General features: G+C 37.2%; 1 protein-coding gene across 1 annotated transcript in view; it reads right to left on the bottom strand.

Annotated features, from left to right (window-relative positions):
• The window catches only part of FZD6 (frizzled class receptor 6), a 34,913-nt gene that overhangs the window by 5,791 nt on the left and 6,510 nt on the right, over positions 1-22,612 (bottom strand). The window contains exons 3-4 of the mRNA XM_053559345.1: positions 8,205-8,401; positions 1,082-2,099 (exon numbers count right to left, since the gene is read on the bottom strand). Coding sequence (XP_053415320.1) covers positions 1,082-2,099; positions 8,205-8,401 — 1,215 coding nt within the window. The remainder of the gene's footprint in view (positions 1-1,081; positions 2,100-8,204; positions 8,402-22,612) is intronic.

Here is a 22,612-nt window from a genome sequence, read left to right as displayed (position 1 = left end):
TATTTAATTATTATTTTTTGAGACAGAGTCTCACTACGTCACCCTCTGTAGAGTACCATGGTGTCACTGCTCGCAGCAATCTCAAACTCCTGGGCTTAAGCAATTCTCTTGCCTCAGCCTCCCAAGTAGCTGGGACTACAGGCACCTGCCACAACACCCAGCTATTTTTTCTGTTGTAGTTGTCATTGCTGTTAGCAGGCCTGGGCTGGGTTCAAACCTGCCAGCCCCAGAGTATGTGGCCAGTGCCCTAATCCCTGAGCTATGGGCATCAAGCCCAGAAGTTTTTTAATCTTAAACACACTACCATTATACTGATCATAAGCTTCAGAAACACAAAATGTATTTTGTTTCGATAGTGTCTTTTTTAGTTAAGAAATTACAGGATGAATTAGTCAAAAATCAAATTATGTTTTTTGTACTGTTTATACAAAAGTTATAATATGTTCAAATTAAATATACCCAAATATATATTTTTTTCCTACTAACTGAAGAATTCAAAACAATTCCCAAGGGACAGCGCCTGTGGCTCAGTGAGTAGGGTGCCAGCTCATATACCGAGGGTAGCGGGTTCAAACCCGGGCCATTAGCATTAGTTTATATTTATAAAAATAGCTGGGCGTTGTGGCAGGTGCCTGTAGTCCCAGCTACTTGGGAGGCTGAGGCAAGAGAATCGCCTAAGCCCAAGAGCTTTGACGCCACAGCACTCTACTGAGGCTGACAAAATGAGACTCTGTTTCTAAAAAAAATCCCAAAAAACCAATTCCCAACTGAGCAGACATTGCTTCTCTTTTTCTCCTTATGACAGAGTTTTCCTGACTCTGCTCTTCATTACTACTATGCAACTCAATTTAATTTTTAAAAGAATAAAGGAGGCTCTTTACTACTGTAACTGAAGCTAAAGCCTGAAGAAAGAACTCTTTAGGACATTAACCTCAGTTTCTACTGACAGGAAATCACTTCCTGTATCTGTTGGATTTTCTCACCCCAAATCTAATTTTATGTCTATGACTAATACAAGTATATTTCAAGGGAAAATTTTCTACATTAAAAGTAGTGACATAATCCAAATGATGGCTTTTACCTGATAAGGACATGGGATATGGTACTGGCGGCAGTGGTCAGAGACCCACGTTATCTCCCAGGTAATCCTGTTCACTTGCTCATAGATGTAACATCCAAGAAGTATCACTAACGGCACAAGATACAGGCCACTGAAGACTCCAATTCGAATCATAAATTTCTTTAGTTTTTCTTGGTTCCGGCCATCATGCTGTATAACTTGTCGAACATGATTTAAGGAAATAATGCCAGCTAAAAGAAGAGAGAGCCCAACAAACACACAGAGGCACAGTGGCAAGAGTACAAAGTAGCGAGAAGCATCTAGATCATAAAGGCCCACAAAGCAAACTCCACTAATGTTGTCCCCTTCAACTTTGTTCATAGCAAGAAGCATAACAGTCAGGAAACCCGGTATTCCCCATGCAACAGCATGAAACCACATGGCTTTTTGTTCAATGGCTTCACAACTCCATTTTCTTCCTGCAGCTAAAAACCAAGTAATGGTAAGAATCACCCACCACACAGTGCCGGCCATTGTGAAAAAATACAAAAACATAAACAAAACAGTGCAAGCCTTATTTTGAGAGCCTAGAACAACCGTGTCGCCAAGTTCTAGCTTATCATCTGCCTTATTGCAGGCTGTGATATTGCCCAGCAAAAATCCGATAAAGTACATAAGCGATACAATGCTGTAACAGACAGAGTAATATATAATTGGTCTCTCTGGGTATCTGAATCTTTTAACATCAATTAAAAAAGTAAGGAATGTAAACAGAGTTGCACAAAGACAAAATATTGAAACTATTCCAATAAAACTTTTTGCAAACTCTAGCTCATCACTTTTAAAATACATGTTGGGGCATGGAGGTGCACAATGATCAATTCCGAGAAACTTATAGCCTTGTCCCCCAGAAGTCTTAAGATGCCTTGGACACCAAAATCCAATGTCTCTTTGCACTTGTTCTGTTTTCTTCTGAGGACCAAGAAACTCTGTGTGTGGATCAAAAGTTACAGGAACAGTCTCGTCACAGTACTGTAATCTGTAAAGATTATAAAAATTAAATTTTAATGCTATGCTTACCAACTATAAAAGATTATCTTATGCACTCATAATAAATGGGAAGACATACAAACTGAAATGGATTATAGGCTAGAGTTGGGTAGAAACTTTTGAAGTTGACTAAAAACTTGTGGTTGTTAATGAGGCCCCCAAGCAAGAATATATATTACATACGAGGCAAGTGAATGTGAAAATCCACTTATTTGGGAATACTCAGTCAATTATTAATTTCAAAATCGTTTCTGCTTTTAAGACTAAATATTTAAGAATAAATTTATCTTAATTAATAGTCTCCAGACAAAAAAGTGTTGGCTTATCTGTTTATAGAATATGACATATAAGTCTTACAGAAATTCACTTTTATTTTTTAATGCCCATAATAAAAGTAAACCAACCATATGACTAGAGTGATGACAATTAAAATGACTGGAATGAGATCCTTCCAGATTGATAGGACAGGGTTCATATTTTTAAAGAAGGGCAAGAATACCACCCAAGAGGTGGACTGAGGACAAGCTTAACTCCTATCACTATTTTGTTTCGCTCTGGCTGTTTGACTCCCTCCTTTATGGACAGAACTGAGTGGTATATCTTTGTCACGTGTGGAACTCCATCACTGAGTTGAGTTTGTATATACCAGTATTATTTTGGAGGCTTCATATGGTTTAAAAAGTAGTGGAGGACAGCTATGATTTAATAATAAATAAATTTTTTAACAAGTAGTGGAGGTTTTTAACAAGAAAGTATTTAAATAATAGAAAATGATGAAATATATGTCCAAAAAATGAAATAAATGAACTTACGTTATCTATCAGCTTTATTAAAACATAAAATTATGGCAGTTTTACTTTATATCTTTTTAAATAAAGCAATATAACATTACAAATACTGTTGGGACCCCTTTCTGGTCTTAATCCTTTTTCTCTCTCCTCAGAAGTATTCATTATTAAAAATTTGGTTTTTATTCTTAAGCATTTAAAAATACATTCACTACTTTTTGTGTTAATCATAACCTTACATACCATTGTTATATAAATGATGCCATGCTGTACATATCATGCTATAATTTCTATTTTTAAACTTGACACTATATTTTTTAGATTTATCCATCTTGGCAGATGTGGGTCATGTGGATTCATTTAATTAACTGCATGGTAATATTCCAGTGTAATTACATCACAATTTATTGATCATTCTTCTACAGTAAACTTTTATATCTTTTTCCATTAAAAAAAGAATCAGAAATAATCTATAATAAATATTTTTGTGCTAGACTCCTTATTTGTGTATGAGTTCCTATAGAAAGAGATTTCCTAGGATATAGTAGGATATCAGCCGTATCCTTATTATATACCACTCAGTTCTCCTAAAATGATTATGCATCTATCAAAAATATTTGAGTTCCACAAAACTTCTATAGTTTTTTCAGCCTGCAAATAAAAAAATGAAAACACTGGCCAGCCTCACAATTATTGTATGAGGTCTCACTGTTATCAGTAGACTATTTAAAATTACAAACCCGCAGGGGTCCTCAAACTTTTTTAAACAGGGGGCCAGTTCACTGTCCCTCAGACCGTTGGAGGGCCGGACTATAGTTTAAAAAAAAAGAAACCTATGAACAAATTCCTATGCGCACTGCACATATCTTATTTTGAAGTAAAAAAACAAAACGGAACAAATACAACCACACCGCCGCATCTGGCCCGTGGGCTGCAGTTTGAGGACCCCTGACAGGAAAAAAAGTAATTCATCAAGACTAATACGATTAACCTGATAAATTCATTTACGAGTCAACTGTGCCTAAAATCCTATTTTTTCCATTTGAACTCTAATTGCAAATGATCAAGCCAACCAGTATTTACCACATTTATCTGCTATCATAGGAAGGTCCAGATGGAAAAATTATTTCTTTTAAGAGAAAATAAGTATATACATGAGGTCTTTTTTTCCTTTGAAGATAGGATAGATAGTTACTGAGGCTAGACTCAAACTCCTGGGCTCAAGAGAGCCTCCTGAGTAGCTGGATCTACAGGTACGTGCTATTGCGCCCAGCTTACGCCTGAGATTTTTATATCCAATAAATATCATTCATCTTTTCAAAATATTACACTAACCCTGGTCTGGAGGTGTAGGTAAAAAAAACATAATTAGCATTTTGGCCTTAATATTTCATGTTATAAAAACATCTGTTAAATACTTTTGCACAATTTTCATTTTGAAATGCACTTATTAATTAAAACATCTGTTGCAGTTGAGAGGGTAAGGAATGCAAAGGCCTACTGATAAATCACATCAGTTTAAAATTTAACACAGGGCTACAGTTTAAAACAGGGCTTAAATAATTTTAAAAATAGATTCTACTTCCCAATTCAATGTACCAAGCATTCTCAAACATGAAGTAAATTTTATCTGGTTTAATTATTATTTTAAAAAATATGTTTTCATGAAAGCAAGGCAGATCTTTGAGGGGGAAAAAGTTGGACTATTATAATAAAGGTAGGAATGTGATTAAAAGAAAAATAGTATAACAGAAGACAGTAAGATACCATAGACTCTTGGGTGGTGTGGTAGATTTATATTGCCATGGGAAATGAAGAGTGAGGGGAAAAAAAGGGAAGAGGTATAGCAGGTCACAATGAGAAGGATTAATCTACTGGTAAGTTATCAGAGGATGGCTGCCAGAGCTGAAAAGGAAGCTCAGTTTGCTGCAAAACTCCTCACCTACAAAAGTGTGCTCGTGCTCTGATAAACTGAGGAAACTACAGGCCTCAAAGAATGAATGTTGTCCTTTTAACCTTACTTTCAAGGCAAAGGCAGTGGAATGGCAAAGTCACCTTCCTGGGTAACCAAGAGCCTAACGTGCCATAGTGTGCCATAACCACACAATTCTGCTGCTTCTCAAATAACATAAGCTGCCTTTATGTTTTTACCACAGAGCTAAACATGCTACACCTTTCGTTATGCTAGAAATCTTTTGACAAGCTAGAATTTTGGTTCCCTTCCTTGTGTAGTGTTTTCAAAAAAAAATAAGACCTCACCTGGCTTATTGTACCCTCAATGAATCCCCAAAAACAAAAATAAAATAAAATAAAAAGAAAGAAAGAAAATAAGACCTCACAAAAGCTTAAATCTCTTATTTACAGAAATGAAGAAAATTTCTGTGGTATAGAGAACACGCCAGAATTTTTATATTTTTTAAAGACAGGGTCTCATTATGTTGCCCAGGCTGTCCTAGAATTCTGCACTCACGTGGTCCTCCTGTCCTAGCCTCTCAAGTAGCTGAGACTATAGGCGTGTGCCACTACGCATGGACAGAATTATGTGTAATTGAGCTTACATAATTTTAAAAAATAGATTCTACTTCCTAATTCAATGTATCAAGCATTCTCTAACATAAAATAAATTTGATTTGACTTAATTATTATGAAAAAGTATTCATTTCTCAAAAAAAAAAAAAAAACCCAAAAAACAGATTACAAAGATAAAACTCTTTTGAAAGAGTTGGGAAATACAGCATAGCTGCCAGTGTCAATTTTGGGGAGTTATAATTTCCTCTGCTCTGAAATTGAGTAGGCAATCCCATAAAGGAAGAGCAAGTATTTTCTCCATAGGCCTTATCATCTTCTAATACAAATATAATTGATTTATTTCATCTTCTCTCTTTCCACTATAATATAAGGTCTACAATGGCAAGAATTTTTGCCTGTTACAGCTCCAGTGCCTAGAACAGTCCTGGCATATGGTAAGCGTACAACAAAAATTTGTTAAGTGAATCACCGGTTTTCATTCTTTTTGCTGTCATCATCCTTGGTGAGTTGGCCAAGGACAAGCCATTGACAGTCTGAATTCCCAGATCCTTAGCCTTATCTCCAGTGGCTATCCCCAACATACTCTAGCCTCTTGTAACCCTGTAAGTGTACTTACACAACCTGTAAATGTACACTGTCTCCAAAAGTCAACTCAGGGCTGGGCATGGAGGTTCATGCCTATAATCTCAGCACTTTGGGAGGCTGAGGCAGGAGGACTGCTTGAAGTCAGGAGTTAGGGACCAAGTTGGGCATTAAAAAAAAATCAACTCAAGCATTCTGCCATTGGTCTGCAAATTCCTAACCGTAAAGCTCATTTATTAAAACATACTCACTATGCCTTTTTTAAGAGACAAGGTCTTGCTCTATTGCCCCAGCCAGAGTGCAGTGGCTCCATCAAAGCTCACTGTAATCTTGAATTCCTGAGCTTAAGTAAATCTTTGTGCCTCTACCTCCTGGGTAGCTGGGAATACAGGGCGTTCACCATCACGCCTGATTTTCTTCTTATTAGAGACCAGCTCTTGCTATTGTTGCCAAGGCTGCTGTGAGCCACTGTGCGCAGCCTCTGCCTTTTTTAGAAACCTCACTGGACTCTCCTCCAGCTTGTTTCCCTGCATCAGTCCTGTCCTTTCTGCATTTCAGTCCTCATCTACTGACACTTTCATAGGCTACTGTTTGTAACACTCTTCTCATTGTTACCCTTTATTTTATAATGCTCCTTTATATTTGCGCTGAATCCATGTGACAAAACCCCAACCATAGAAGCAAAGATCTGCTTTCTCTGCTTAGCACCAAGTATCCCACCACTCCTGGAGAAGGTCCCAATGAGACAAATTCAGACTCACTTCATTTACCCAAAATGTCCCACTCTTCATAACCACTTCTTTCAGACTTACACCCTTGTTCCCTGGACTCATCAGAGGACCGTGACTCTTAGTACCTTGCAATGGAAATAAAAACCACGGGATAGGAATTCTTGTAACAACCCTTACCAACCTTACAAACCTATCTATATCCACAGCAATCCATCCTCTTTCCTACTGTGACAATAGAAGCTCCTTCTATCCATAGCCAATATTTTTATCTGTGCTTGGGATCCTACCTCCTTCTCAGAAAACTGATAATCTCTTCTACCCCACAATTGCTTGCCTCTTCCTTCTTCCCAGGAATTTTAAAAGCATTCGGTGCTCTCCCATTAAACTCATAAAGGTTCTTCTATTAGAGCCAAATTTCCTGAGAACTCTATGTCTTGCTTCAGTTTCCACTTACCCTTTACCAGCTGCAATCTGTCCTTTGCCTCAATCACCCCAGTGAAACAGTAAGTAATAATGCTCATTCCAACTTGCAGCACCCGACACATACTCTGACTTGAATACCTTCTTCCCTTCTGGACACAAGTTTCCTATTTTCCCTCTTAGTTCAGTTGTAACCACAAGACTGACATCTTGCCAGGAGGAGAAAAGGGTAAAGGTATGATACTTCCAGTTTGAGGTAGTCAGGAAAAGGTGTGGGTCTGCATCATCCCTCTCCCATCTACATGGCTCTCAGAGCTACAGATGGAAGCGGCCTGGATTCCTAAAGGAACTGCTAAGGAGCCCCACCCCATCCTCTGTACACTGTGACACCAGGGCCATGCTACACAGAAGCTGGTAGGATGGGGCCACCCATTCCTTTCTTAAAATGCCTGAAGACTGTCTCATCACTTTTAGCATGAAAACATGCAAGATGAGCCCTGAATGGTCTGCCTGCTGCTTCTCTCTCCTTTCTTGCCTTGCACTACATTTTTTCTAACTGTCATCACTCCAGCCACGCTGGCTTTTTAATTCTCTGAATATGCTACGTGCCCTCATGCCATAGGGTCTCCAAACAAGCTATTTCTGCTACCCAAAATGCTCCCCCCTCCCCCTCCTTGCCTACTTACCTTTGTCTTACCCTTCATTTTAGCTCAAGAACCATTTCCTTCCCTCTCCCCACATTTAGGTCAAAGGCACCAGACTTCTCTTTTATTGTATCTATCACACTTGTGATTTTACACTTATTTTTTCATTAGTTTATTTCCTTCCCACCTTACTGTGAGTCCCCTGAGAGCAAGAACTAAGTCTGCTTTTTGTTCACATTTGTGTCTGCAATAATTTACCACCACAGTGCCCAGCACATATTAAGTATGCAACAAACATTTACTGAATTACTAAGTAATGAAAGCCTGTTGCTAACACTCTGAACAGCTAATACCAATATCAAAATGCCTTTAGTAGTTTTCTGTGAAAAACATAATTTACCTGTCACATTCAAGTTCCTCAGGCCATTGGATCCCAAAAGTGTCAATTATTTTTTTGCAATCAGAATATACTTTCTCACAAAATTTACGACAAGGTGGAACCACATGAATTTGTTCTGTGCAGGTTGGTACAAAAGCTTTGCAAAGGAAAGTTTCAACATTTGGTGAACATTCCAGATTTGCAAGAGGAAGAAAATGCTATTAAGAAAAACAGAAAGTTAAGGTTAGAAAACATTTTAATAACAAATGAATAAAATTAATTCATTTAATGCTTTTTCACTTACACTCTAAAATAATCTTTAAATCACCTTCTACCAGACTTCATACATAGTGGAATACTATTATTTCATTCCATAATACATTTTTCCAGAAGCTATGGATTACTCCATGAAACCATTTGTCAGAGTCCCAATGAAATCCATACTGTCATAGCTGATGATATATATATTCTGTCTTCTTTCTACTCAACTTTTAACAAAACAACTGACACAGTAGATCTTATCTTCCTCGAGGTATTTTTTCCTCTTGTCTTCTAGGATATGAATTCTCCTGGATTTCTACCTGTCTCACTGGCTATTACTTTTTGATCCTCTTCTATTTCCCAATTCTAAATATTGACATGCTCCAGAGCTCAGGCCCCAGACCTCTTCTCTATCTACACTCACTATCCAGAAGAAACTTGTCCGGCCTCATCACTCTTGTGAACCTATAGACTTGAATGAACATCAGCTTCCTGGACAAATACAGTTGGTTGTCAACAGGCATCTCAAACCCAACGTATCTAAAACACAATTCAGTTTCGCTGCATTCCTATCCCCAAACACTCCCTCAGTCTTCCCCATTTCAGTAAATGAAGCTATCATCACTAGGCCTTCAGGCCAAGAATCTCAAGATTCATTCTTCACTCTCCTCTCTTCCACCCCATTTCCAATCCATCAGCAAATCCTATTGGCTTTCCCCTCAAAACATCCTACAAATCTGACATTTCCCACTATTACCACTCAGTCTAAGCCACTATCTTTCACCTAGTCTACTGGAATGGTCTCCAAACAGATCTAACTATTTCCCATGCTTGCTAATCTTACAGTCAATTTCCCATATCAATCTATACTCTATCCAATGAGATTCTTTAAAATACAAGTTTATCCTTGTTTGAACTCTTTAATAAAATAAATTCAAAGACTTTACCAACTCCTAGGAAGCCTTAAATTTCTTAGCCTCTGACTATGTCTCCAATTTTCTTTTCTATTAATACTACTTTCTCTTTTTCACACCATTGCTACTAAAATGGCCTTTTGCTTCTCATCATTCCATATGTATTTCTGCCTCAGAATCTTTGCATTTGTTGTTCTCCTAGCTCCTCTCCCAGACAGCCACATGGATTATGACTTCATTTATTTGACTCTCCATTCAACTATCACCTCAGAGAGGCATTTTCTGCCCACCTTATCTAAAAATTATTCTCAGTCTCTATCCTGTTCTTCCGGTTTGTATTTCTTTTAAGCCCTTATCACTATCTGACATTTCATTACACATTAGTTTATTTAATTTCTGCCTTTGCCACTAGAATGTAAATTGCATGAGGGAAGGAACTTTGTCATTTGTTCACTAAATCCCATGAGGGAAGGAACTTTGTTTATTTATTCACTATTATATCTTCAGTGCCTAAAACAGTGTCTGCTATATAGTGATTTTTCTAAACATATTTATAGAATAATGAATGACCCTCCAGAACACTGAATGAACAAAATGACATGTGATGTCAATAAAAAATTTCAGAACGATGCCCCCATGAATATATCAATGTACACAGCTATGATCTAATAAAAAAATTTTTTTCAGAGCATTTAGATAATTTTAGAAAAAATTCAGAAAATTTCTCCCTTTTTGCAGAGGGAGAAAAAACTCTGGATGTGTGCAAAGAAATTAAAATGTGAATATGTGATACTATCGGAGGCTATAAGACAATGAAGAAGTAACTATAAAATTCTGAAGGAAAAATTTTTTAAAGTAATTAATCTTTTTTTTTTTCCTTAAGGATTGGAAAAGTGTAGTGTTGCAATCATAACTCAATGCAGCCTTGAGCTCCTGGCTCAAGTGAAGACCTCCTGCCTCAGCCTCCTGAGGTGAGATGCCCACCACCACACTCAGTTAATGAAAGAAAATAACTTTCAACCTAGAATTCTATACCTAGCAAAACATTTAGTTGAGGATAAAATAATATTTTGGGCTCTGCAAGGAATAAAAAAATTACTTTCATGCATCTCTTTTCAGGAAGCAACTAGAAGATACAATATTCCTGATATACTGAAGGAATATATGAATAAACTATGCAGTAAAATGATAAAGGATCCTGGAATTAATTGACTCAACACTGAAGAATAGCAAGAAAAATTGTCAGCATCACAACTGAATCTAGGTCAGAAAGCAATCAGAGCATATTTGATAGAAGGACAAATGGCTGAAAGAAATAGGTGTCCAGGAGAATGGAAGTAGGGAATTGGAATTTACATATTATATGATATTTTGATCATCCGGGAAAATTGTTCCTAGATGTCTGATAAGTCTGTTAGCACATTGGAAAAAGCTGTAAGTAGATAAAAAACGAAGTAAATGGGGAAAAATGCAAATATTGCACTAATTGTTAGGAGGAGAGTAGTATTACAAAAATAAATATAATTAAAACATACCACTTCACTCAGCAGTGCACAATATTTGATATTCTTAATAATTCTAGCATTGACTATTGATTTAACCAAAAATTGTTTTAGGAGGCCAGGAGAAGTGACAGAGTAAGAGAAATGAATGATCAACTATCAGGATAACAGGAAAAACTAAACAGAAATTTCCTCTTGTTCCTTTGTAATTCTTCCCTTTCTTCCACACTCTTCCTCATCTCCTTAGTAACCTCCCACTCCCTGGCAACCACCAGTCTGCTTTCTGTCACTACAGAATGGTATTTTCCATAATTTTATGTAAGTGGAATCATGTTTTATTTTTTTGTCTTGCTTCTTTCAATCAATATTATTATTTTGAGATTCATACATATTATTCCACATATCAGTAGTTCATTCCTTTTAATTGCTTGGTAGTCTCTTTTTATCCATTCACTAGCTGATGGACAGTGTGGAGAGCCTGTGTGACATCTGAGTGTGGGTATCTACTACTAGACGGTTAAATAAATAAGAGTTATGGAGGTAAGAGACTTCAGGTTAAGATACGGATTAGAAAGTCACCAGTTTAAGAATAGTCATTGAAATAACAGATAGAAATTATGTAAAGAGTAAGAGAAGAAAACTCTGATTCTAGGGCAATGTGCTGAATTTATATATATTAGCATCTCCTTCCTTTCCAGATGCCATGGAAATGAGAAAAAGCACTTTAAAATTTAAAAAGAAATCCATAGATGCATTTTTAAAAACGTTCTCATGAGTAAACTAGAAATTTTCAGAAATTTCTGGAAGAAGGAATGAGGTCTTCTTTCAGCAGTATGGCCAACTAAATATCTCCTGCCAGAACACATTCAGATTCTGAATAAACTGCAACAACTATGCTTTAAAATGTATTGCTGAGCACTGTACAGACTACATAGAATCACCCAAAAATATATAAAGCAAAAAGCAACAAAACTGCCAGAAGATGTATAATTCCATGGTAAAAATGAGACATATCAATACATCTTTCTTAATAAATGAAAGGTCAAGCAGGCAAAAAAATTAATAAGTAAATATAAGATTTGATTAGAGCACCACAATTAACAAGTCCTATTTAAAGGGCACACACAGAACCTACACCCAACAATTAGAGGGAGCTTTGCAGGATGCTGGGCCAATGGAAAGTTCATCCTGTCCTGATGGGGCAAAGTGACTGAGGGAGCACAGGCTGCCACGGTTGGTAGTCTGTACAGATCTCTCTTTTTGAATGATGCCTCTAGACCTGACCCTTTGCCATTTAACTGGAAAATGTTGGAGAAAAAAGAGCATAGTACATTTCAAAATTTCCTCTATCTTGAGAGGGAGAATACCCAGACTGTGTACGAATCTTCCTCTGGGACTAAGGTGAGAGAAGGGGAGCTATGGGTAACTGGCAGCATTTACTTCTTTGTTGAGTGCCCCCCCCCAAAATCTGCCTCCTAAATTTTTTGAGTGGTAATCAGATTCTTTCAGGGAAAGAATTAAAATACACTGAATTTATTCTAACTCAGAAGCCATTTTGCAATAGCCATTATAAACTGATGGTCAGAATGTAAGAACTATTAGAATTAATTACTCAATTCAAGGGCACGTAAAATGAAAGTAACACATGTTCTTTGCTCTATGAAAACTTTCTTACAGAGCAAATAGAACATGTCACTTCCCTTCTTTTAATTCTTCTCCAGTGCCAACACTGCTTAATCCAATAATGCTGACGTTCCTCTACACATAAAGAATAAATTGAATGTTGAAAACTCAAATACTTTTAAAGGCCAGAGAGGTAGATTCAAAGGGGTATAAGACAATAGGAAGTAGTTGTGTAACAGCTGCTATTCAACTCCAGCAAACTATTATTTGCAAATGTGGACACAGATCTGTTACGTATAGCAATTTTTCAGAAGAATTGAACCTAGATTTTTATGTGAAATCTTTTCTGGCACTTTAATATATACATTTAAAACACTGTGCAGGACAAACAAACATCTTCAGGTTAGATCCAGTGTGGGCCACCAACTTCCAAGTTTTGTTACAGCCCAATGGACTTAAAGAATTTTAGATCTGGGAAGGACCTGCAAGAAGCTTTAATTACTTTCAAAGTTATGTGTGTGCCTGTGCACTCACATATGTGCATTTTGCCAAGCAACATTTTCTTTAGAGCAGAGGTTACAAAGAAGCTCAATACATAAAATAAATAAAGGCATAGGCTCTCTGGTAGAGAAGGAAGCCCTCCCTGCTGAGATACCGTGCACAGCTCCCCTTCACTACCGTGACTTCAAAGCACCTCCAGAGATCACAGTTTGAAAACCACTGACCAAATCCAAGCCCAATTTCTTACTGAAATTCCAAAATCTACTCAGAATTAGAATCTAGGTGGCCTTATTCCTGATCAAATGCTACCTGTACCAATATTATAACTACTCATAATAAATCAGAGCATTAATTTATTCAGCATGTACCATAAGCTAGCCACTGCACTTTTTCATACACTTTCATGCACTATGTTCCTTTACAAGAACCCTGTTCTCATCTCTACCTTGCAGAAGAGGTAAATGAAGCTCTGAGAGATTAAGCAACTTGTATAGTCACAATAGTAGTAAGAAGCAGAGCAGGATGTGAACCTGGGTCCCTATGACTCATACTCCAGAGTATGTCCTCATTCACCTTTATACTATGCTGCTATCAAATTCTTCCTGAAAATCACCATTTCCTAAATGCTGATGAGGATAAAGGGAGAAAGGATGTCAGACGAGGACCAGGACTCTTCTACATGAAAGAAACTCTTCATTTTGAAAAAAAAAAAAAGTTCATAGGACATCTATCAAAGACTATAAAACCTCAAGCTTTGTTTACCAAATTCCAGATGCATGTACCTCCTCAAGCAGGCAATTTTGGAGCAAATAATTTTACAACAAATAATGCATTTTAAATAATGGGTAGTCAGCTGGGTGTGGCAGCTCATGCCTATAATCCCAGAACTTCAAGAGGCTGAGTCCAGGAGTTTGACATAAGCCTCTGCAACACAGTGAAATCCCATCTCTAAAAACATAAATAAAATATAATATGTAGTCAGCCTATTATTGAATTCATTATACTTACCAGTTGAGAACACAAATAGGATGAACATATTTCCCTAATCTTTTGAAGTAAAATCTTGACAGGAATCTTTTATGTTCTTGTACAAAATGTTCTAGGTTACCGTTCCCAGAAACCAAACCTTCAGATGGAAAGACTGCTAATCTAACTCACTGTGACATTTCTTATATCCTTAATTTTATATTTTGACTTCTATCACATTGTTAAACTAGTATTAAACACAGTAAGTGCCAAACTTGTAAATTAAACCCATAAATTAAAGTGTAAATCTGTGAACTGAGTAAATATTCAAACTTCCTGGCCTGTTCTATCTGTTTTTTTTTGAGACAGAGTCTCACTACATCACCCTTGGTAGAGTGCTGTAGCATCACAGCTCACAGCACCTCCAGCTCTTGGGCTTAGGTAATTCTCTTGCCTCAGCCTCCCCAGTAGCTAGGACTACAGGCACCCACCACAATGCCCAGCTATTTTTTAATTAAATAATTAATTTTTTTGTTGTTGCAGTCTGGCCGGGGCTGGGTTTAAACCTGCCACCCTGGGTATATGGGGCTGGCGCCCTACTCACTGAGCCAAAGGCACTGTCCTATTCTCTTTTCTCCCAGTTAGTATCACACTTTCTTCAAATCTTTTAGTAACCCATTGCCTTTATGATCTCATTATAAATTCCTCATTTTCAAGTTTTATTCTCAAAAGAATTGTCTAACAACTAGCCACAAAGTGTCTACAATGCTTTTGAGATTCTACCATTCAAAAATAATCAAAATGGTTAATTACAGTTTTTAGTACTCAGAGAAATAAAAAGTAAGGTCCTCTAAGAAAATGGTCAGTCCCTGGCAGAAATCCCTAGAAATAGAACTATATGAGTACCAGAAGAAGAGGACAATTAAGAAGGCAATTCATACCTCTATTTTGAAAAATAGCCCAAGCCAAACAGTAACATACATGGATAATGAGAACCAAAATACATTGAGTATTTTATATAATCTTTTGTGGAAATAATGCCAGCATTTTAATTCTAACTAAATTTTAACTACTATTTAATTCTAATAGTTTAATTCTATTTATTTAATTAACTACCTATGGCACTTCCGTCAGATAACTTTCTGCCTCTGAGTCTCGGTATCCATCAATAAATGAGAACAATAAACTATTGGATGATCTCTAATCACTCTTAAGGCTGAAAAGTTCATGAAGAGAATAACACAGACTTGAGTAGCTGAGATGGAAACACATTTCAAAACAACTGTAAGTACTATAATGAAATTTTCTCCTTGGTAGGTAACTGTCTTGCATTGAGCTCTGTAGTGAATATGTACTATTTTCGTCTGCCTACGAGTCCTATTCTGCAGAATCCCAAAGTAAGTGACATGCTACAGAAGTTAAGGAGGCATGGAGGGGTGTAACCTGGCAACAAAAACATAGGCACCTATTCGAAGCTTAGCCATTTGTATACTCCAGGTAATGATTCCTGGGGAGAGGGTTGTGTAAAAGAACAGATATAGTCAGAATATTTGAATAATCCTTGAAGTGCCAAAATAAGCATCCTTTGACAGCGGTTCAGGAGTGTCCAGTGATATCACAGGAAATTTCACAAAGAATGGGTTGCAAGTGACCTAAGCAAAATGGGAAGACTTCTAGAACTGGGTTTCTGGCCCAAACCAGTAAGTATCCTGTTAGTATTTAGAGATAGAAATCTTTAGAGAATATAAAACTGCATATAGTAGCAAAACAGCAAAGTGAGTTATCCTTGCAATCATGTAGATTCTAAGTATATCTTGGAATGATGTATCTAGTGAAGACAAGGTTATGGAGAGATAAAATGAGTAGCTACTTCCAGACAACCAAAAATTAATATGAAGAGCATGAATTATTCAAACATTGTGGGATAAGGTCATCTAACGGCACTATGTGATTTGGAAAGAGAATAAAAGGTCTTTCTGAATTCTTAACTCAAAGTGTGAAGTAAAACCCACAGGCTCAAGAAGTTGAAAACCAAAGTTTGATCCTGCACATTACTAAATTGTATCAGTTTAATTCACTTCCCTTTCATAGAAGAGAGTTGGTGTCTAAAAAGCAGTAGGACCCAAAGTTCTGAAGTGGGGATGTGTGGCAAAGTTCAGAGTATTCACATGGTGTTAGGAACCTGCTGCCCTCAAGGCATACCCTCCTCATCTGAGAGATTTCCTTTTTCAGTCTTAGCCAGGCATTGTAGCAGGCACCTATAGTCCCAGTTACTTGTGAGGCTGAGGCAAGAGGATCTCTTGAGGTTGCTGTGAGCTATACGTGACAGCACTCTACCCAAGGTGACAAAGTGAGACTCCATCTCAGAAAAAAAGAAAAGAAACAGTCTCATGCTCTATCCCTACTATTCAAAAGCACTACTGTAGACCAAGGGCATTTTCGGAGATTAGTGAATCTCCAAAATTCCTACCACTTTTCCACTTTAACTTTCCAGTGCAACTGAACATGTTCTTAATAAACTGTCTTAAGCAGGGCGGTGCCTGTGGCTCAGTGAGTAGGACTCCGGGTCCATATACCAAGGGTGGTGGGTTCGAACCTAGCCCTGGTCAAACTGCAACAACAACAAAAGAAAATTGTCTTAAGCAACTTTAATCAAAGTACTTTTCAATATGCAGTCTCTTTGCAGCAGCAAATCAGTTCAACCCTGGTCCTCATATGCAGCTCTAATCTGGTCAATTCTTTTTTCTCCAAAAGCAATTTGCTTTTATCCAGCAGGAACAGCACATTTTCACCAACTTGCCTTACAGCAGTGGTTCTCAAATAGTGGTCCCTGAAACAGCAGCATCAGCATTCCTTAAGGAAACTTGTTAGAAATGCAAATTCTCTATCTCATCCCAGCCCTCTTAATTTAGGAACTCTGGTGTTCAAGTGATCTGTGTTTTAACAATCCCTTCAGATTAGGATGCATACCAAAGTTTGAGAACCACTGCCTTTCAGATCTGTACCTCAATTTTGCTGTCAGAGACCCTAATCATATCAGCATTTCACAAGGTATCACAGTACCCCATCATATTGAGTACATAAAGCTGATGAGGCCTTAGACTTGTATCTCAGGTGCCACAGTAAAACACAAGTACAAATGAGGACATGAACCCTACATAAAAAGGTAAAGGGGACCTCTCCCTTTGGTTTTGCTACTAGCTCTAGGTAGAGACTGAATATAAGGACAGAACATCTAGAGATCATCAACCCAAACTACCTCTCATGAACTGAGTTATCAAACTCACCTACTCAGGAAGGCAAGTTTACCCAACAGCATTCCTTAAAGACTGGAAAGCGGCATGAGCGTATTGCTGACATTCTTAGAACGCCTACCTCTGCCATACTGCTGTCCTTTCCTTAAAACACACCCATGGCTTGATGGAGAGTTCCTGCTGACCAAATGACTCCTGAGGAAGTGATTACAGCCTAGTTTCAACAGGCTGGTCCTAGCCAAGCCTGTAATGTTATAACTCCACTCAGAGGTGGCCCCAGTAGGCAGAACTTTAATTGCTATGTCTTTTTTTTCTTCTTTAAACTGAGACAAAGTCTCACTTCATCACCCTTGGTAAAGTGCCATGGTGTCATAGCTCACAGCAACCTCAAACTCTTGGACTCAAGTGATTCTCTTGCCTCAGTGTCCCTAGTAGCTGGGACTACAGGTGCCCGCCACAATGCCTGGCTATTTTGTTTGTTTGTTTAGCAGGCCTGGGCCGGGTTCGAACCCACCAGCCCCAGAGCATATGGCCAGCTCTCTAACCACTGAGCTATGGGCACCCAGCCTAATCACTGTCCTATAGAAAGATGGTCTGAGGTAAGAAGTTATACTGATTCATAGGCTATAGCTAATGGTACAGCCAGACAGGAACTTGTAAAGGAGCAAGACTGGAGAATTGGAGATCAGAAATCTGAAAAAGCAGTACATGGCAAGACTGTTCCGAAATGAGCCCATAGTGTGAAAATATTTTTGATACATGTGAATGCAACCAAAAGATCCCAATACAGAGGGAGCTCTTAAATATGTGGACTAGATAATCCACTGTGTGGGTGTCAATAAGCCTTTTTTCTAGTAACACCAGCATTTGCTCAATAGACTCAGAAGCACAGGGGCATGATGGCAGAAAGGAGTGCCAGGTTCAACAACCCAGACCTCTCCTACCTAAGATTGATCTGGCTCCTGCTGAGGAGTTAACCAGAAGCAGAGCAGCAACCAACCTTAAGCCAAACTCCCAAGGGGATCATCCATTTAGTGTCAGGTTAAGTGCCCTGGATCCCTTCCACCCAAGATTTGTCCTTGCTGAAATGCTCTGCTCACAACACTCCTATGTAGACCACTCCTGTGTCAGGGTCTTGCCTGCAGCTTAATTTCCTTACAAGCCTGAGCTTGAATTCCAGCTTACCTGTTGCTTCTATGAGTCACCTGTGACTCTTCTAATCAATTCCTTTTCTGCTTAACAAGTCTAGGTACCCGATGTGAGGTGGGAAGTGCACAGAAAAAGAAGAAAATCAGTCAAGACACAAGGCAAGTAAGCTCCTTTTTCAGAGTTAAAATAATTAAAGAGCTATATAAGAGAAAATAATATTAAAATAGGTCTAAAAGTGTTTTCTGGAAATGAGTAGACAAAGGCAAAAAAGAAACCTAAGAAAGTAAGTTTTTGCCAAAACTATATAGAACTTAAAAGTAAAATGACAAAAATAGATGGGCTGTCTTACATTTCTTCCACCAGAATATAAATTCCATGAGGGCACGGAGTTATGTTTGGTTCATTATTGTATGCCTATTACCTGAATCATGCCTCAAATACGTAATTGTTTAGATACTCAAATAGTTGTTGAAGAAATAAACACTTGTTGGTCTCAGTAACATACAGCAAAAGAACCAGCAAGCTCCCCATGCTATAATGATATGATATTAGAAGGAACCATGACGTGGGCCTTGGACTGATGGCACTGTAAGATCCTGAAGAGGATGTCTGGGCTAGAATTTTAATTGGGAGACATCAAAAGAAGAAGGTATTTGATTTTTTAAAATAAATATTAAAGCTAAGCCTAAGCAGAGTGGTCCTATAATAATACCTTGGCTGTGGTTGCTTCCCTTAGTACTAAAAATACAGAATATGTAAACATTTGTCACTTTTCTGAAGCATGAACCAGAATCTCATTGGGACATGGAAGTAAGCTGCTTTATCAGTGACTAAGAACAAATGACTGCCAGGCATCTATCTGATTCTGAGCTCAGACCTTGTGCTTTCTACTCATGCCAACGTACACAGTAACTAACTCCCTGAAAGTCATGAAATCTAAAAAGTGATTAAAAAAACAAAGTGAAACAAGACTCACTAAAGTCTGAAAGACTCCATAAACATCTTCAGTTGCCTTTGCAGAGCAAATATCAAAAGTGGTCTAGAGTAAATTCTTTAAGAATGCCATTGGACCACTGTATAAGAAGTGGTGCAAAATTCACTGCTTATTTTCACAAACATGATCAATCTCAGGCAATCAGCTTCTCTTAAAAATGTAAAGTGAAGTCTGGAATACAAGAGAATAAAAAGCAGGAATTTGTATTATTTCCATAAAGGAAAACTTATTTTTAAACTATGTTTTGGCAAGGAGTATAAGAAATTTTTAACTATTTTTCCAAAAGAGCATTCCTTTGGAAATTAGACAAATGTATATACTAACTGGCAGATACTCCAAAGGATCTCTATAGGAAAGAATCAATCTTTTAATTTAAAACTTACAACTTTAACCTACAAACTCCACAGAAAACCTATTAGAACTGATAAACAAATTCAATACACTTGCAGGATACAAAATCAACATACAAAAATGAATAGTATTTCTATGTGCCAACATTAAACAATCTGAAAAAGAAACCAAGAAAGTAATAGCTACAAATAAAATACCTAGCAACAAACAATCAAAGAAGTGAAAGATCTCCATAATGAAAACTGTAAAACTCTGATGAAAGAAATAGAAGATACAAAAATATGGGAAGCTATTCTATACTCATGGATTAGAAGAATCAGTATTGTTAATATGTCCATACTACCCAAAGCAATCTACAGATTCAGTGCAACCCCCATCAAAATACAATGGCATTCTTCATGGAAATAGAAAAAAAAATCCTAAACTTTAAATGGAACCACAAAAGACCCAGAATTGCCAAAGCCATCCAGAACAAAAAGAACAAAATTAGAGGAATGACATTACCTGACTTCAATTTATACTACAGAGCTATTGTAACTAAAACAGCGTGGTGGTACTGCCATAAAAACAGGCACAAAGACCAACAGAAAAGGATAGAGAACCCAGAAATAAATCCACAAATCTACAGTGAACTTATCTTCAATGAAGTTGCCAAAGACAATCTCGTCAATAAAGTGTGCTGCGAAAATTGGACATACACATGCAAAAGATTGAAACCAGACCCTTACCTCTTACCATACACAAAAATCAAATCAAAATGGCTTAAAGACTTAAATCTAAGATGCAAAACTATGAAACTACTAAAAGAAAAGACTAGGAAATGCTTCAGGGCATTGGTCTCGTCAAGGACTTCTTAAGTAATACCCCCCAAAGCACAGGCAATCAAAGCAAAATTGGACAAATGGGATCACATCAAGCTAAAAAGCTTCTGCACGACAGAGGAAACAACCAACAAAGTAAAAAGACAACCCACAAAATGACAGAAAATATCTGTAAACTCTCCATCTGACAAGGGATTAGATAACTAGAACATATAAGGAGCTCCAACAACTCAATAGAAAAAAATCAAATAATCCTATTAAGAAATGGGCAAAGAATCTGAATAGACATTTCTCAAAAGAAGACAAACAAATGGCCAATAGGTATATGCTCAATGTCATTAGTCATCAGAGAAATGCAAATAAATGAAAACTACTATATCATCTTACCCCAGTTAAAATGGCTTTCATCCAAAATACAGGCAATAACAAAGGCTGGTGAGGATGTGGAGAAAAGGGAACCCTCATACTGATAGGAATGTAAATTAGTGCAACTACTATGGAAAACAGTATGGAGTTTCCTCAAAAAAACTAAAAACAGAGCTACCAGTATGACCCACCAATCTCACTGCTATATATATACCCAAAGGAGGGTAATTCAGTATATGGAAAAGACACATGCACTCCCATGTTTATTGCAGCACTACCCCTAACAGCCAAGATTTCCAATCTGCCTAAGTGTTGAACAATGGGTGAATGGGTAAAGAAATTGTGATACATATATACAACGGGATATTACATAGCCACGGAGGGGTGTGTGTGGGGGAACAACACAAAAAAGACAAATCTTGCATGTTCTCACTCATATGTGGGGACAAAATATTAAAAGCAATTGATCTCATGGAGACAGATGGTAGAATGTTGGTTACCAAAGGCTGGGAAAGATAGGAGAGAGGGAAAAAGTGAATATGGTTAATAGGTGCAAAATACAATTAGAATGAGCAACATTTCCTAGCACAACAAAGCAACTATAGTCAACAATATGTTAGGGTATACTTTAAAATACCTAAAAGAGAGGGACTATAATGTTCCTAACACAAAGAAACTATAAATGCCGGAGATGATGAATATCCCAATCACCCTGATTTGATTAATTCACATTGTATACCTGTATCAAACCATCACATGTACCAGTAAAGATATATAATTATTATGTACCTATATAATGAAACAAAGAAAAACCTATGATTTTAAAAACTGTAATTTTGGGAAAGCTAGATATTCAGCAAATATTAATGAACACATTACAAATGCACAAACTAAAGTAATAAAGCTTCATTATCTATATGCCACATTTTCAAGGAAAGGAAATAATCACAACACAAGTCTTCCTACGGTCTAAAGAACCATGTCCCTTTGTGGACAGGCTCTCCTGAGGGCCTAACTAATAATATCCCAGACTGTGCAACACCAAAGAATGGAATAGGAAGTTTGTGCCTATCAGCAGTCTCCCAAGAGAAATGTTATCCTTTCTGTTCAAATACAGGTCTGTCCTTATTCTACAAATCTGGAAGCAGTCAAGGCACTTTCTCTACTATAATACTTCAACACAGCATCACAAAGGAGGGTTTAAACTTGTGGTTTCTACATTTAAAACACAATAGTAGTCATTATATACACAACTGACTTGGAACGCTTTTCAGTATGTATTTCATTTTATAAGATTAATATCTTACTTTCAAATTGTCTTCCTTAAAAAATAAAGAAGTTAATCACACTAAGAATTTTCTTTCCCATGTATGAGATATAAAAGGCAGAGAATAGAGAGGGAAGGTACTAGCAAGAGGGGTTCACTGAACTCTTTTAAAAGCCAAAAATGAAAATGTTTAAAAACTTTTAAATTTGCAACTTTAAAAATGTTGCATAACAGAAATGGAATTTTTCTTAAATAGTCTATTTATCCAGTTTTTCTCCATTCCCTTATTTTTAATTGAATAGAGACATTTTAACAGTACAAATTAACAGGTGGAAAGGAAAAGGTTTTTTTTTTTTTTTTTTGCTCACTTCCGTTTAGACAGTTTAAAAGTGGAACAACCACATGCTGTTCCAAACACAATATATGACTTTGCCTTTGCCTAGATCTCAATGAAGGCAAT

This window comes from Nycticebus coucang, chromosome 13 (genome assembly GCF_027406575.1).
Source record: "Nycticebus coucang isolate mNycCou1 chromosome 13, mNycCou1.pri, whole genome shotgun sequence".
Lineage (NCBI taxonomy): Eukaryota > Metazoa > Chordata > Mammalia > Primates > Lorisidae > Nycticebus > Nycticebus coucang.
Note: the sequence above shows the minus strand (reverse complement) of the source record. Positions and strands in the feature narration are given on the sequence as shown.